At 62.7% G+C, this 16925-nt stretch overlaps 1 protein-coding gene across 1 annotated transcript; it reads right to left on the bottom strand.

Annotated features, from left to right (window-relative positions):
• Window positions 1-934: 934 nt before the first annotated feature.
• Window positions 935-15183, bottom strand: SP1 (Sp1 transcription factor). Its single transcript, XM_054397086.1, has 7 exons — window positions 14962-15183; window positions 14452-14920; window positions 13013-13125; window positions 10737-12240; window positions 4096-4264; window positions 2356-2555; window positions 935-1254 (listed from the first exon to the last, which is right to left on the bottom strand). Exons 1-7 carry the CDS (start codon window positions 15181-15183, stop codon window positions 935-937), a joined length of 2997 nt encoding a protein of 998 aa, XP_054253061.1.
• Between the last annotated feature and the right edge of the window lie 1742 nt (window positions 15184-16925).

The raw sequence follows: 16925 nt of genomic DNA, 5'->3' as shown, positions 1-16925 counted from the left end.
TGGGGGGGTGGAAGGAAAAAGGAAGGAAAAAAGAGGAAAAAAAGGGAAAAGGAGAGGAAAAGGGGAGAAAAGGGAGGGGAAAAGAGAAAAGGATGGATAAAGGGGGCAAAAAGGAAGGGAAAGTAGAAATAAAAGAGAAGAGGAAGGGGAAGAGGGGGACCAAGAGAGGAAAGGGAGGAGAAAATAGAGGTAGGAGGAGAGGAAAAGGAGGACAAAATAGGGGAGAAAAAGGGTGAGGACAAAAAAGGGGGAAAAAGAGAAAGGACAAAAAAATGGCAGGAGGAAAACAAGGCAGGAAAAGAGGAGGGAGGGGAAGACAAGAGGGAAAAGAGGGCCAGAAAGAGGCCCGGAAGAAGTCAAAAAGGGCCAAAAAAAAAAAAAAAAGAAAGAAGGACCAAAAAGGGCCAAAACCCCAATAACAATAAAGCCAAACTTAAAAACTCTACAAATCTAAGCTCTGGCCTTGGCGAGGGGGCAGCAGGCCCCGAGGGGGGAGCAGGCCCTGGCAGGGAGCAGGCCCCAGGCAGGGAGCAGGCCCTGAGGGGGCAGCAGGCCCCAGGCAGGAAGCAGGCCCCGAGGGGGCAGCAGGCCCCAGGCAGGGAGCAGGCCCCAGGCAGGGAGCAGGCCCCAGGCAGGGAGCAGGCCCCGAGGGGGCAGCACTTCCCAGGCTGGGGAGCAGGCCCTGGGTGGGCAGCAGGCCCCGGGCAGGGAGCAGGCCCTGGGGGGCTCCTGGGGCCAGCCCAGTGAAGGGGAGCTGGGCTCTGAGTGCTGGAGGGGTGACAAATGGAGGTCACCCCAGTGGTGACAGCAGCTCCCCTCTCTGTGGGGTGCCCCCCTGCTGGCCTCTCATCAGTGTGTCCCCCCCAAACCCCCAAGCTCTCTGCCTGGGCCTGGTGGCCGCTGCCTGGCGTCCCCCCAGCCCCGGCTGCCCCCCTCAGAAGCCGTTGCCGCTGATGTTGATGGATTGGAGGTCGGCCACTTGCATGACGTTGATGCCACTGCTGGCCAGGCGGGCGATGCCCTCGGGGCAGATGGCTTCCATGGCCACCATGTTGGTGGCGATGAGGGCGGAAGGGGTTGAGCCACCGTTACCCTCGGCCGAGGTCCCAGTGTCCATGGAGACGGTGGAGACGTTCATGGCCACGCTGTTGCCAGCTCCTCCCTTCTTGTTCTGGTGAGTTTTGATGTGTTTGGAGAGGTGGTCGCTCCTCATGAAGCGTTTGGGACACTCTGGGCAGGCGAATTTCTTCTCCCCTGGAAGGAGGGATGGGAAGAGAAAAGGTGAAGTGGGAGGTGAAGAGGTCAGGGTGGGTTCCATCAGCCAAGCCCAGGTGGACCTCAGGAGAAGCAGTCACCAAATTGTTGCAGTTGGAAAAGAGCTTTAAGGGCATCAAGTTCTACCCCCAGCACTGCCAGGGCAACACCAGCCCATGGCTCTCAGCACCACATCTCCAGGGCTCCAAAACCCCTTCAGGGATGGAGACTCCACCACTGCCCTGAGCAGCCTGGGCCAGAACTTGAAACTCTCAGGGACAGGGCGAAGGGCACAAAGTGGAGTCCAGGAGGTTGCAGCTGAGCAGGAGGAGAAAGTTGTTTGGTGTGAGGCTGCTGAGCCCTGGAGCTGCCCAGAGAGGTTGTGGAGAGCTTCCAAACCCCCCTGGGCATTGTGCTCCTGGGCAAGCTGCTGTGGGTGCCCTGCTGGAGCAGGGTGGGGATGGGTTGGGGAAACTCCAGAAAGTCACCAGTCTGGGATTGTGGAATTCCTACCTTCAAGCAGCTCCAACACTCCCACCCAACTTGGTGCCACCTGCCAAGTGATGGAGCCCTCAATGTCCTCATGGAGATCATCACTGAACAGAAAGTGGCCACAGTTCCGAGCCTTGGGAGAAGAGGAGGCTGAGGAGAAGGGTCTGGAGAAGAGGGCTGGGGAGGAGCAGCTGAGGGTCCTGGGGGTGTTCAGCCTGGAGAAGAGGAAGCTCAGAGGAGACCTTCTGGCTCTCTGCAAGCCCCTCAGAGGAGGCTGGAGCCAAGTGGGGGTTTAGATCTCCTGTCCAACACAATGGGACAAGAGGAGATGGCCTCAAGCTGCCCCAGGGCAGGCTCAGGTTGGGCATGAGGAACAACTTCTGCCCTGCCAGAGCAGTCAGGCACTGGCCCAGGCTGCCCAGGGAGGTGGTGGAGTCCCCATCCGGGAAGCTGTGCCCACGGCACTCGGGGCCACGGTTTGGTGGCCATGGTGGGGTTGGGTTGCTGGTTGGACTGGATGACCTCAGAGGGCTTTTCCAAGGCAGTTCCATGATCCTGTGCTGGTTCTCTGGAGGTCCCCTGCAGGCTGTGGGGTGCAGCAGGTCCTACCTGTGTGCGTGCGCTTGTGCCGCTGCAGCTCGTCGCTGCGGGTGAAGCGCTTCCCGCACAGGATCCAGTTGCAGATGAAAGGTCTCTCCCCTGTGTGCCACCTCAGGTGGGCCCTCAGGTGAGAAGTTTTGCCATAGACCTTCCCACAGCCTGGGATGTGGCAGATGTGTTGCTTTTTTTTACCTGGATCTCCAGAGCTCCTGAGAAAAACAGAACAAAACAAAACAAAACATTCAGAGTGGTTAAAAGGTGCTGAGGGGGGGAAGAGGAAGAGGGGGGGAAGAGGAAGAGGGGGGGAAGAGGAAGAGGGGGGGAAGAGGAAGAGAGGGGGAAGAGGAAGAGGGGGGGAAGAGGAAGAGGGGGGAAGAGGAAGAGGGGGGAAGAGGAAGAGGGGGGGAAGAGGAAGAGGGGGGGAAGAGGAAGAGGGGGGAAGAGGAAGAGGGGGGGAAGAGGAAGAGGGGGGGAAGAGGAAGAGGGGGGGAAGAGGAAGAGGGGGGAAGAGGAAGAGGGGGGGAAGAGGAAGAGGGGGGGAAGAGGAAGAGGGGGGAAGAGGAAGAGGGGGGAAGAGGAAGAGGGGGGGAAGAGGAAGAGAGGGGAAGAGGAAGAGAGGGGGAAGAGGAAGAGAGGGGGAAGAGGAAGAGAGGGGGAAGAGGAAGAGAGGGGGAAGAGGAAGAGAGGGGGAAGAGGAAGAGAGGGGGAAGAGGAAGGTGGAACACCAAGGGAGCTGGAGAGCAGAAGAAACCCCAAGAGGTCTCAAAGGTTGATTGGTGTTAATGGAGTTCAACTTCTCCCCCTAGGGATGGAGGGAGAAGCTCCTGCAGCAGCACAGGGAGTGGTGAGCTCCACAGAGCAGCAGCTGGCAGGGCTGGGGCACAAGAAGGTGCCCAGAAGCCAGCAATGTGCCCTCATGGCCAAGAAGGCCCCAAGGGGGTCCTGGGGGCATTCAGAGGAGTGTGGCCAGCAGGGCAAGGGAGGTTCTGCTGCCCCTCTGCTCTGCCCCAGGGAGGACACAGCTGGAGAAGGCCTGGGGCCAGTTCTGGGCTCCCCAGCTCCAGAGGGACAGGGAAGTGCTGGGGAGAGCCCAGGGGAGGCTGGGAAGATGCTGAGGGGTCTGGAGCAGCTCTGGGAGGAGCAAAGGCTGAGAGCCCTGGGGCTGAGAGCCTGCAGAAGAGCAGCCCCAGAGGGGAGCTGAGCAATGCTCAGCAAGAGCTAAAGGAGCTGTGGGGAGGGGGCAAGAGGCTGGGGCCAGGCTCTGCTCAGTGGCACCCAGGGCCAGGGCAAGGGGCACAAAGTGGAGCCCAGGAGGAGAAAGTTGTTTGGGGTGAGGCTGCTGAGCCCTGCAGCTGCCCAGAGAGGTTGTGGAGTCTCCTGGTGTGGAGAGCTCCCAACCCCCCCTGGGCACTGTGCCCCTGGGCAAGCTGCTGAGGGTGCCCTGCTGGAGCAGGGGGGGATGGGCTGGGGGAGCTCCAGAGGTCCCCTCCAGCCCCTCCATGCTGGGACACAACCAAGGGTAAGTCATGGCCCTTGTGCCAGCAGTGTCCCCAGCATCAGCAACCCCGAGGTGAGGCCTGACAGGGCTGAAGCAGGTGGCTGAGCTGTAGGTGCTGCTGTAGGACCAGAAGGGAGACCAGGAGGGACACCTCCCACCAGCCCAGTCACTCAAGACCCCATGCAACGTGGCCTTGAACACCTCCAGGCTGGATGGGGCCAAGGGAAGGACTTTTGGGGCTCCAGCCTCACCTCCCCTCGTTGTCTTTGCAGTAGGGGCAGGTGCAAGCCTCCCTCCTTGTCTTCTTCCCTTGCTGGGGCTGTGGGTCTGGGCTGGTTTCTCCTTCCTCCACTGCTGCACTCTCATCCCCCAGCCCATCTCCACTGGTGCCATGGAGCCCCAGCTGAGCACTGTGGTCACCTGGAGAGCAAACACAGGAGGTTACTGTGGGAGCTGCAGTAGCAGCCTGGAATCACAAAATCACTGAGGTTGGAAAAGGCCTCTGAGATCATCCAGGCCAACCATTAACCCAGCCCCACCATGGCCACCAAACCATGACCCCAAGTGCCATGGCCACAGGGCTCTGGAACACCTCCAGGGATGGGGACTCCACCACCTCCCTGAGCAGCCTCTTCCAACCCCTGACTGCTCCCGGAGTGAAGAAATTCTTCCCAATATCCCCATATTCCCCATATGGAGCAACAGGGATGGAAGCAAGAAGGTCTTTCCCTCCGTTCCCTAAATCCAGGAGGGTCTCAGCTGGCTTGGGAAGCTCATCCCAACCTCCTCCCTCAGCTTTCCACCAGCTTCTGTGTCTAATGCCCACTAAAACTCTCCTTAAAGCCTTGGGGCTCTCACAGCCCCTCCAGCTCCTCCACATCTCGGTCCCTGCTCTCTGATGTCCACCCAGGAGAACATCAAGAGCTCCACCTCCCAGGAAAGAGCCTCCCAGTGTCCTTCCAGCCACCTGCCAGCTGTTCCAGAGTGGAAAAAAAAAACAAAACAAAACAAAACAAGCAAGAGGGGAAAATAGAAGCAGCAGAGCTCTGCACAGCTCCTGGAGGTGTTGGAGGTCAACCACAGCCTTGGTGCTGCCAGCAGGCGTCAGTGGTGGCCTGGGCAGGGCTCAGCAGAGGACAAAGGCCACCAGGAGCAGATGCCAGGCTGGCTGGGGCACGAACCACCACCCTCTGCAGTGGCCTCTGTGCTCCATGAGGGAGTTGGGTGTGCAGCCAGCTGGTGGCTCCACAGCTGAGGAGCTTTGATCTCACTCCTCCAAGCCATGGTGGCATCAAGAGCAGCTTGGTCTTCTAGGTGGGCTTGAGATTAGGGGTGGCCAAGCCTGCAGTGGGTCACATCTGCTGGGTGAGACAGACTTCTGTGGTCGAGGCTGGAGACAGCCAAAGCCATGAGACAGCAGCCAAGGGCTGCAAGCAAGGTGCTGAACCCTGAGTCATCTGTGAGTCTGTCTGCACTTGCATCACGCCTGAGCCACTTGGGCTGCAGGAAGCAGCAGCCAGGAGGCCACCTGGGCCACACTGAGGAGCTGCTCTCATGTGGCAGTGTCCCAGCAGCCTGGGGTGAAGGTTGGTGATGGTCCCAAAGAGCAGAGAATGGCCCTGAGGATGGCCTCATCCAGGCTGCACCAGGCAGGAGGAAGCTCTCAGCTGAATCATGGAGACCTTCTGGCTGGAGAAGACCTTTCAGACCAAGGCTGCTGCCAACCCACAGCCCTCAGCACCACAGCTCCAGGGCTTGGAAACACCTCCAGGCATGGGGACTCCATCACCTCCCTGAGGAGCCTGATCCAGGACTTGAGAACCCCCAAGGGGCAGAAATTGTTCCTCAAGGCCAACCTGAACCTGCCCTGGGGCAGCTCGAGGCCATCTCCTCTTGTCCTGGCCCTTGTCCCTTGGCAGCAGAGCCCAACCCCCCCCTGGCTCCAGCCTCCCCTCAAGCACTTGCAGGGAGCCAGAAGGTCTCCCCTCAGCCTCCTCTTCTCCAGCCTCAACCCCCCCCCAGCTCCCTCAGCTGCTCCTGGATCCCATCTGGCTTTGTGCTCTCAGCATGGCCTGGGGGGTACCAAACTCTGGGGCCTTTGTTCCTGTATCACCCTCAGCATCTCCCCAAGATGTCCTGCAGCAGGGGCTGGAGACAGCTGGACCCAAGCAACCTCTCCAAGCTTGGTGACAATGCCCTGGAAAGGAGCCCACCTCAGACAGAGCCACCCCGAGTCCTGGTGGGAGCAGGAGGAAGCAGCTCCTGTGAGGGGCAGATAAAGCCCAGGGCCAGGCTCCTGCAGGCTCCTCAGAGGGGTGAGGTTGGCACAGATAAAAGGGAAGGAGATGATGAAGGCCCAGAAGGTCCAGAGCTGGGGGGAGGAAGCTCCTCCATGAGGAGTCACAGGGCGAGCAGCACCCAACCAGTCTGACCAGCAGAGCTGCCAGCTGCTCCCATGGCCTGGCCTCCAGAGGAGGGGAGGAGAGCAGGGAGGGAGGGGAGGAAGGAGAGAGAGGGAGGGGAGGGAGGGGAGAGAGGGAGGGGAGGGACGGAGGTGAGGGGAGGGGAGGGAGGGGAGAGAGGGAGGGGAGGGAGGGGAGAGAGGGAGGGGAGGGGAGGGAGGGGAGGGAGGGGAGGGAGGAAGGGGGAGCAGGGCAGCCCCACAGGGGTGCAGGATCCACCCCAGGGCCATTCCCTTTTCCCAGGCAGATCCCAAAGACCTCTCTCGGGGTTTGGGCTCTTTCTCCACCCTCTTGCTGCTGCCCAGGAGGAGCTGGGAGGGGGTTTGAAGTGCAAGGCCAGGAGCAGGACGTTTCCCAGACTCCTTATTTTGTGCCCTGATGTCACCAACCCCAGCAGGCCACAGGAGGGATCCTGCCTGGGCTGGCTGCTTCCTGTGGGATCCATCCCCACCTTCCCCTCCCCTCTGCAGACGATGCCATGGGGATGTCTCATCCAGGCCACACCACAAAGCTGCCCTTCAAAGCCAGGAGACAATCAGGGCTTTGTGTCCAGCCTTGGAGCCCTGGAGAAAGCAAAGTGGCAAGCAGGGAGCTGGGGAGGAGACTCCAAAGGGTTCCTGCTCCCACCTAGAGGGGGGTTGGCCCTCAGAAGGGTCCTCTTGGCCTCTTAGAAAGGTCCTCCTTGACCCCAGAAGGCTCCTCCTGGCCCCCAGAAGGGTCTTCTAGCTCCATCCCACCCCTCAAATCAACCAAGGAGCCCTGACAAGGAGCCAGTCCTGGTCCTGTCCCTGGGCAGAGGCACAGCTGGGGGCTGCCACATCCTGCCCAGTCCAACCAGTGCTGCTGGGCAACCCTCCCAGTTCCACCTTCTGCTGGGAGAGAAGATCCTGCAGCTCCCACCAAAGGGGCTGAGCTCATGGGAAGGCACCAGGAGAGCCCAGTTTGGTCCAGGACATCCCTGAGCCAGCCTGGGCTGCAAGAGCTCAGAACAGCAGGATGGGGACAGGGAGCTAGAAAAAGTCCCTCCGGGTGAAAAGGGGAAGAGGAGCCCTGGTGATGAAACCATCCCCACCCTGCTCACCACAGAGCTTCCACGTGCAGGATGTCACCAACCCCAGCAGCCAGAGCTGTGGGGACATTAGGGTGATGCTGCTGTCACCCCCATGAGGTGGCCAAGGTTTGCAACACCCACCCAGGAGCACCCAGAACCAGGGGGGCACAGGAGGGACACTGCTGTCACCCACCCAGGAGCACCCAGAACCAGGGGGGCACAGGAGGGACACTGCTGTCACCCACCCAGGAGCACCCAGAACCAGGGGGGCACAGGAGGGACACTGCTGTCACCCACCCAGGAGCACCCAGAACCAGGGGGGCACAGGGGGGACACTGCTGTCACCCACCCAGGAGCACCCAGAACCAGGGAGGCACAGGGGGGACACTGCTGTCACCCACCCAGGAGCACCCAGAACGAGGGGGGCACAGGGGGGACACTGCTGTCACCCACCCAGGAGCACCCAGAACCAGAGGGGCACAGGGGGGACACTGCTGTCACCCACCCAGGAGCACCCAGAACCAGGGGGGCACAGGGGGGACACTGCTGTCACCCACCCAGGAGCACCCAGAACCAGGGGGGCACAGGGGGGACACTGCTGTCACCCACCCAGGAGCACCCAGAACCAGGGGGGCACAGGGGGGACACTGCTGTCACCCACCCAGGAGCACCCAGAACCAGGGGGGCACAGGGGGGACACTGCTGTCACCCACCCAGGAGCACCCAGAACCAGGGGGGCACAGGGGGGACACTGCTGTCACCCACCCAGGAGCACCCAGAACCAGGGGGTGACACCCAAGGCCAGCTCTGGGGTTTTGGGGACAGTGGCAGCCATGGAGATGTCCTCCCCAGTCCTGTTTGCCCACATGCCAGCCCTGCCCCATCAGTGCCCTGCTCATGGCTCTGCTGGGGCATGGCCCAGCTGGCAGTGAGGAGGAGGAAAGGAGGAAGGAAGGAGAGGGAGAAGAGGAGGAAAGAAGGAAGGAAGTAGGGAGGAAAGGAAGAGGAAAAAAGGAAGGAGGAATGGAGGAGGAAAGAAGGAAAGAAGAATGAAGGAGAAGAGGAAGAATGAAAGAAGGAAGGAAAAAGTAGGAGGAAGGAAGAAGGAGAGAGGAGAGGAAAAGGAAGGAAGGAGAGGAGGAAGCAAGAAGGAAAGAGAGGGGGAGGAGGAGGAAGGAGCAGAGGAGGAGAAAAAGGAGGAGCAGCAGCAGAGGAGGAGGCTGCCCAGCAGTGGGTGGTCTCTGGAAGGTTCCTCCCTGTCCCACCTCCGGGGGCAGAGCCTGGCCCCGAGACAAGACCCGGGAGCTGCCCACGCCCGGCTGCGGCGCCTCCAACGGCAACGGAGCCACGCACACGGCCCCGGCAGCAGCCTGTCGCGACACGAGCGGCTCCAGACCCGGCCTGTCGCGACACAACCCCCTCCAGACCCGGCCTGTCGCGACACAACCCCCTCCAGACCCGGCCTGTCGCGACACAACCCCCTCAGCCCCCTGCAATCCAGCCAAGCCCGGCTGCCAAAGCCCCAGGGGCCCCTCCACCACCCCCGGCTTCCTCCCAGCCCTCCACAGGGCTCAACCCCTCTCCCCCCAGCCCCGGGAAATCCCAGGATCAGGCTAATCCCGACTGGAGCAGGGCTGGAGCTGGGCTCTGCTGTAGCAACAGCCCCAAACAAGGCTGCCAAGGAGGCACCAGCTGGGTTGAGCAACTGGGAGGGGGCAGGGAGGGGGTGGGGGGGAAGTGCTGCTTCTTTCCCCCCCCCTCGTTGTGACTAAATCCAGCAAGGACCTTTGGAGCCCCAAACCGACTGGAGGGGAAAGAGAACTGGAAAAACAAGCAGAGTTCCAAGAGGCTCCTGGCCTCCTATCCACGCTTGGCTCTCCAACGGGAAGCTGAGGAACCTCAAGCTCTCACACAAGCTCCCAGGTGTGCTCCTCGACCCCACACCTCCCCCCTCCCACACTGCAGCCTTTACCCCTGTCCCCACCATGGTCCTTGACCCCTTCCCTGTCTTGAGCTCTTCCCCACTGTGGTCTTCAACCCGTTCCCCACTGAGGTCCTTGACCTCTTCCCCAGCCCCCTCCTCACTGTGGTCCTTGACCTCTTCCTCAGCCCCCTCCTCACTGTGGTCCTTGACCTCTTCCCCAGCCCCCTCCTCACTGTGGTCCTTGACCTCTTCCTCAGCCCCCTCCTCACTGTGGTCCTTGACGTCTTCCCCAGCCCCCTCCTCACTGTGGTCCTTGACCTCTTCCCCACCGTGGCCCTCACCCCTGTCCCTCTCAAGGTCCTTCCTCACTCCCCTCCCCACTGAGGTCCTTGACCCTTTCCACAACCCCTTTCCCACCGTGGTCCCCAGCCCCTCCCTGGTGCCTTTGGGATCGGATGGGATGGATCTGGAGGGATCTGAGCAGCCTGCCCTGCTCCAGGTATCCATGGCCCAAGCCAGCACCCAGCTGGAGGCTGAATTTCCCTGGCAGGAACCTGCTGCTTCCAGCCCTGCCAGGGAAGTCCCCAGGGCTTTGTGACTCTACCTGTTTGCTCCAGGCAGGGCAGGGGGATTTTGGCCACTCTGGAGAAGTCCTGACTCCTTCTGCTGGCTCCCACACCCCAAAACTGACCTGAGACCCCAGCCCAGGGATGGTCATCAGGGCAGGACAAAGCCACACTTCACCTTCAGCCCCTCACTCCTTCCCCACTCACAACCATCTCCTCCTTAGCAGCCACTCCAGAGATCAATCAGACCAGGACCTGCCCAAAACGAGTCCTCAGTGAGGGTCAACCTTCTTCCCAGGGCTACCACAAGCACCAATCCCCTTGTCCCCTGCCACTCTTCCTCCTCCTACATCTCCCTCCTTCCCCACTCACAGCCATCTCCTCCCTCTCCTTCCCTCAATCAACCTCCCAAGAGTTAATTAGATCAAAAACTCCTCCAAAATTGTCTCCTGGTGATCAGGAGAAGGTCAAGACTTCCTTCCCAGGGCCACCATAGGCACCAGCCCGCTTGCCATCTGCTTCTCCTCCTCCAGCACCTCCCTCCTTCCCCACTCACAACCATCTTCCTCCTTAGTAGCTGCCCAGGAGTTAATCAGAGCAGAAGCTCCCCCAAGAAGCCTTCAAGTGACTCAACACTTCCATCCCGAGGCACCACAAACCACCTTCAAAACCTTCAACACTTCCATCCCCAGGCCACCACAAGCCACCTTCAGCACTTCCACCTTGGTGCCAGCCCATCTGGCACCAACCACCACCACCTCCAGGCCTGGCACAAGCCACAGCAGGGCTGGAAGCCCACAGGGTCCTCGTTTCACCTCTTCCAGCTGCTCCAGCCCCAGCTAGGACTAAAAATGACCCCCCCCGGAGGTGGAGGGGGGGGTGGACTCACCAGTAGCGTTGGCAATGGCCAAGGGCAACCCTTGGAGCTGATGAACCTGGATCCCAGAAGCTCCCAAGGCACTGAGGTTAATAGTCTGGAGGCCTGGCATGGAGGAGAGCTGGGCGGCGTTGACGGTGACGGTGCCACTGGGGAGGGAGGCGATGGGGGTGAGGGTGGTGCTGGTGCTGCCACTTTGCCCCAGGGAGACTCCCTGCATGGGGGCCAAGGTGATTGTCTGAGCCTGGGGGTTCTGCACTTGCAGGTTCTGGAGCTGGATGGTCTGCCAGCTGACCTGGCCGTTGGGCCCCACCGTGGGGGTGCGGATGATGATGGGCCCCGAGTTGGGCACAGCCTGGAGCTGAAGGTTCTGCAAAGCATCTTGAGAGATGGCTTGAGTGGCAAAGGTCTGGCCAGAGAGAGGGGTGGTCTGCAGGGCTTGGATGGTTTGCCCACCTTGGACGAGCTGTGGTTGGATCAGGATCTGCTGCTGCTGCTGCTGGGACTGCTGACTCTGCTCCCCCTCCTTCTGCTGCCCACCTGGCAAAGCCACCCCAGAAACCGAGCTCTGCAACGAGTCCGAGCTCTGCCCACCGCTGCCCCTCTGCGGGGTCTGGGACTGGACGTTGCTGCCCACAGTGGCACTGGTGGAGAAATTCATGATGCCCAAGTTGCTGGTGGTGGTGGTGGTGGAGTAGCTGTTGGCGTTGGTGAAGAAGGCTCCGGAACTGCCCTGGGAGGTGGCAGCGTTGCTGGAAGTGGCAGCAGAGCTGGAGGTGACAGTTTGGGAGCTGCTGTCTGGGGAGCCAGAGCTGCTCATGGTCACTGTCTGGGAGGTGGGTGCCAGGCTGGCAGCCACGCTGTTGACTGGCAACAAAGTGATATTGCCATTGAGGGCCACGGGGACGTTGGCCACGTATTGGGTTTGCCCTGAGAGGGTGTTGTTGGCCAAGCCCACACCCTGGATGGGCACAGCCTGCTGCAGCAGGTTGGGCATGGCAATGAGGTTACTGGTCCCAGCCCTGCTCGTGATGATCTGCTGGTTGGTACCGGGGATGATCTGCAGCTGCCCGGAGGCGTCCTGCTGGACGTTGACTTGGGTTGGGGTGGTGGCAAACTGGAGCTGTTGCCCATCGATGGTTTGGAACTGGGGGATGACCTGGTACTGGATGTTTGGCAGGACTCCTGGCAGCCCAGTCAGGACCTGCTGGTTCTGCAGGTTGGAAGCTGTGGTCACCACGTACTGCCCGGCGCTCACCGGCCGGCTCTTGGAGCCCTCCCCACCGTTGCCACCACCGTTGCCACCTTGCTCCTTGGAAGGTGTTGGGGTGGTGGAACCGGTGGAGATGATCTGCCAGCCGTTGGCAGACTGAGCAATCTGAGCAGCAGCAGCACTCAGGTCCAGCTCACTGCTCCCTCCTTGCTGGCCACCCTGAGAGCTGTTGGAATTCTCGTTGGGAGACTCGATTCGGCTGCAGGTGGCTGCCAGCAGAGCCAGGGGGGAAGGCTGTGATTCCTGGGAAGGAGGAAGGAGGAGGAGGAAGAGGAGGAAGAGGAGTTCAGGAGATGGCCCAAAAAAGGAAGGGGTAGGAAAAAAAAAAAAACAAACCAAAAACCCAACCCCAAACCCAACCCCAACACAACAACCCAAGCCAAGCCCAACATTAAAAGCAGGGAGGAGCCTACTTGGAAAAGATAAACACAGCTTCCTGAAAAACACAACTGCCAGACACAGGCTGAACCCAGAGGGAAAAATCCTCTGGGAAGGAGGAAAAGGGAGTGAGGCAGCATGGAAAAACAAACAAACAAAAAAAAAAATCAAGGAGAAAGATTCCTCCCCTACACCCCCACCCCAAAGCCCTGCAGGGGAACAACCCCAGAGGAAAAAAAAAAAAAAAAAACAAACAACCAAAGAGGCGTCTGTGGGCACCCCCCCAAGCTGGAGAAGAGCCAGCTGGGGCTGTGGTGTTTACTGGGAGCAAGGGAAGTGTTCCCTCTTCTTTCCTGGGAGCAAGGAATGTTTTGGAGGGCGCAGAAGGGAGGAGGAGGGGAAGCCGCGGGGGCGCTGCGGGTCGGGGAGTTTGGCCGCGGTGCCGCTTCCCCTTCCCCCGCCTCGGCCCCGGCGAGCGTTTCGCCGCCCTCCTCTTCCTCTCCCCGGGGAGCCGAGCCGCGCAGTGACGCTCGGCTGAGCCAAACACCCTCGGCTCGGCCCTGGACTTTGCCACGGGGAGGATCAATTCCCCTGGGAGGCTTGGGGTTTGGGGTTGTTCCTCCCTCCCCCTGCTCACCTGGCCCTCCCCGCTGCCTGCGCTGCTGTTGCTGTTGGCGTCGCCTTCGCCCTTCTCGGGCTTCACGGCTGCCATCTCCTCGGGGCTCTCTTGGTCTGCCAGGGTGGGGAAGGGCAGAGGGAATTAAAAGACATTTTGGGGCAGGAAAAGGGGGTGGGGAGCGTGAGGAGACGGTGGGAGTCACGGAGAGGCAGGCCGGGTAGAAATGGGGAGGGGGGACAACACGCTGGCAAGCATTTTGCGGGGGGATCCATGCGCAGCTCGGGCACCGGAGGGAAGGGTTGGGAAGGGGCTGGGAACCGGAGCGAGCTGCCAAAGGGGAGCTGGCAGCGGGACAGGCGGAGGAGGACCTGGCTCCGCTCCAGGCTCCAGCTCCTCCCCAGCCACCCGGGACACTCCCTGGCCTCCACTGAGGTCCTCCCCGGGCCTCCCCTTTCCCATCCCGGCTGGCCCCGGAGCACAACTCCCGCCCCGGCCCTCCCGCGATCCGCCCCGGTCCTCCCGGGATCCACCCCGCCGCCCTCTCCCTGCCCTGCCCACGGGAATCCCCACCGCGGGTCCAGCCCACGGAGCTCCCCAGGGCTTCCCCCACCACAGCCGCGCTCCTGCTCCCCCCTAATCCTTCTTCTTCCCCCATTCCTCCCTGCCCAGGACCTGCGCCCCTCATTCCTGCTCCCCGCAACCGGACAGCCCTCTCCCCGCCCCGGCGTGCCCCCCAGCACAACACAGCATCCCCACGACTGCCCCCCACCCTGCGGCCCCATCCTACCTCATGGCTCCCACCGCCACCCCATAGCTCCCCGTTCCTCCCAGCCCCCCAACCCCACGACTTCCCTCCCGCCTAGAAGGTCCCCCCCGCACCTCATGGCTCTTCACGGTTCCCCTTCACCCACGATCCCTCTACCCCCACTTCTTCCGCGCCATTCCCCCCGCCCCCCCCCGTCCATCCGCCCCCGCAGGCTCCTTCTTCGGGGGGGAGAGGGAGGAGGTTGGCGGGGGGGGGAAGCGCATGTGTGTCCCCCACCCCCCAAATCCCTCCTGTCCGCTCCCGACCCCCCGGAATCCTCCTTCACATCCCCTCTCCAACACCCCTCAATAACCAGGGCCTCCCGCCCCCGATAACCGGGACCACCCCCCTCCCCCGCCCCCAATACCCGGGGCCGCCGCCCCCCCCACCCCCACTCCGCTCCTTCCCCGCTCATCCGCGCCTAGCTCGGCCCGTCCCGTTCGCCGGGTCCCTCCCCCGAGGCCTTCCCCCCTCCCCCGGGTCCCTCCCCCGGCAGGTCCCCCCGGCTCGACTCGGCTCAACGAGGCCCGGCCCGGCGGGGCCCGGCCCGGCGTGGGGCGGGGCCGCCTCTGGCCCCTCCGAGCGGGCGGGCGCCGTCGTCTGCGTGTGCCTGGGCCCCCCCCTCACCACCCCCCGCCCCGTCGGTCCTTACCGCTCATGGTAGCCGGGGGGGGACGAACCCGAGCGGTGGCGGGGCGGGGGCGAGGAGGGGCGGGCGGGCCCGGCTCGCTGACGAGGCGGCCTAACCCCGCCGGTGACCGCCAAGGGGCTGCCGAGGGAGGGAGCCGCGCACCGCGGCCCCAGCCCCGCGGCCCGCCCCCTCGGCCTCGTCCGCCAATGGGACGCCTCCGCGGGCTGGAGAGCGATAGGAGGAGTAACCAGTAGGGAGAGAGGGCGGGCCCGAGGATGGGGGAGGGAGGCGGGAGGTGCCCGCCCCGCCCCGTGGGGGAGGGGAAGCGCCGCAGGCGATGACCAATGAAGGAGCGGCAGGGGTGGGCCGGCGGTGGTACGGGCCAATGGGAGCCCGCGCGGGCTCGCAGGGAGACCCCGTATGGGAGCGGCCGCGGCGGCGTGGGCGGCGGCGTGATGGGCGTGTATTGCCGCCAATAGGCGACGGGAGGCTGGGCGGGGGAGTGACTGGCAGCTGGAACAGCCAATTGACGTTGCCGTTCCCGCAGAGGGGGAAGGCGGGCTCGCACACTGACGGGCGTGTTGCCCAATCAGAACTCGGAGGCGTCCGTCGCGGCGGGCAGCCGCACCAATGAGAACGGCGCTCCGTCTCAAACTGGCCAATGGACACTGCGAGGAGGAGGGGCGAGCGGCCGGGCTGCGCCCTTGGAGGGACGGCTCGGCGGGGCTGGGAAGGTGGCGGAAACGGCGCCATTTTGGTGCTGGCTCCGCCCCGGCCGTGGCCGCTCCTTTGCCCAGAGCTGGGAGCCCCTGGGTCTAGGATGCTCCTCAGGGCCGCCAGGCCGGCTTGGTTACCCGAGCCATGTCGCGACAGCGGCGCTCTTCGCCCCCACCCCCGTCACCTTTTCCTCACCACCCGCCTCAGCCCTGTCGCGACAGCCGCTTCCCCGTCGCGACACGTCCTGATCGCTGTGTAAGTGTCTCCAGGGCTCTGTCAGCACAGCGGGGCCCCTACGGCCCGTCCCCGCAGGCAGCTGTGTCGTGACAGGGACTGTCACAGGCCCTGTCCGGCTGTCGCGACATGGCTCGGGTAACCAAGCGGGGGGCGGGGGGAGCTCTGTGCCAACACCCCCAGGGCCTCCGGACCCTGTCACAACAGGGCCCTGTCACAGCTGTGTCACGACAGGGACTGTCGCCACACCTGGGCCCTGCCACTGCGAGCTCCTGGGGTCTGAGGGCTCTGAGGGGACAGATTTGGGGGGAGGGAGGGGGTTGAGCAAACCTCTTCAGTTGACTGAAAATGAGAAGTCTGAAGGCCAACAAGGGGCACCAGGGTGAGAGCTGGGCCATGAGGGTCCTTAGGGACACAGCCCTGAGGCCACCCCACAGCAGGTGACAAGCCAGGGGGACCCAGAGGACTTTCAATGTTCCTTCTCTTCCCCCTCCCACCCAGCTCCCCACAGGCCACCACCACCACCTTTGACATCCCTGAGTGACCCTGGGGAGCCCCCACCCCAGCACCCCCCTGGATGCTGCCTCCCTGGTGACCTTTTGCCCATTTCTCACTTTTTTTTTTTGGGGGGGGACGACCAGTTCCCTTCATTCCACCCACCGGAATTTCGCTGCCTTGCCCCAGTCCCAGTGCAACCAGTTTGTAGTGGTCTCCCAATGGGTTCCCCCATCCCCCCCAAGCCCCCAGACTCAATAAACCACTAAATAAAACTGAACATTCCCCCACCCCAGTCTCTTCCAGTCCCCTCCCAGTTCCCCCAAGTCCTCCAAGTTCAGTCCCAGCCCAGTTCCTCCCCAGTCCTCCAGTTCCCTCCAGTTCTCTCAGTCCCTCCCAGTCCCCCCAGCTGCCTCCTGTCCCTCCACACTCTTCTCAGTCCCCTTTAGTCCCTCCCAGTCCCCTCCAGTTCTTCTCAATCCCCCTTTAGTCCTCAGCTGCCCCAGTCCCCTCCCAGTCTCCCCCAATTCCCCCTCCAGTCCACCCAGCCCCTGCTGGATCACTCCCAGTCCCCCCTCAGTCCCCTCCCAGTCTCCCCCAGTTCCCCCTCAGTCCCCTCCCAGTCTCCCCCAGTTCCCCCTCCAGTCCACCCAGCCCCTGCTGGATCACTCCCAGTCCCCGCTCAGTCCCCTCCCAGTCTCCCCCAGTTCCCTCTCCAGTCCACCCAGTCCCTGCTGGATCGCTCCCAGTCCCCCCTCAGTCCCCTCCCAGTCTCCCCCAGTCCCTACCAGTTCTAGCGCCCCCTGGTGCCCCTAGCGAGTCAGTGCCACCCCCGGGCGGGGGCTCTGCTGTCCCCTAGCGGCGGCGCCTGGTCCGGCTGCCCCCAGCCAAGTTCCCAACAGTGTCCCCAACCCTGTCCCCAAAAGTGTCCTGTCTCCAACCCTGTCCTGTCCCCATCAGTGTCCCCAACCCTGTCCCCAAAAGTGTCCTGTCCCCAACCCTGTCCTGTCCCCAGCCCTGTCCCCAGCCCTGTCCCCAGCCCTATTGTG

Source organism: Indicator indicator, chromosome 41 (assembly GCF_027791375.1).
Source record: "Indicator indicator isolate 239-I01 chromosome 41, UM_Iind_1.1, whole genome shotgun sequence".
Classification (NCBI taxonomy): Eukaryota; Metazoa; Chordata; class Aves; order Piciformes; family Indicatoridae; genus Indicator; species Indicator indicator.
Note: the sequence above shows the minus strand (reverse complement) of the source record. Positions and strands in the feature narration are given on the sequence as shown.

What these genes read in the sequence shown, in the direction of transcription:
- SP1 (XM_054397086.1), bottom strand. Translation starts at nt 15,183, where the DNA reads ATGGCGCCGTTTCCGCCACCTTCCCAGCCCCGCCGAGCCGTCCCTCCA. An exon ending in GGCCATTGCCAACGCTACTG is followed by an intron (nt 4,265 to 10,736) that starts GTGAGTCCACCC and finishes TTTGCTCTCCAG; the next exon opens with GTGACCACAGTGCTCAGCTG. An exon ending in TGCAAAGACAACGAGGGGAG is followed by an intron (nt 2,556 to 4,095) that starts GTGAGGCTGGAG and finishes TGTTTTTCTCAG; the next exon opens with GAGCTCTGGAGATCCAGGTA.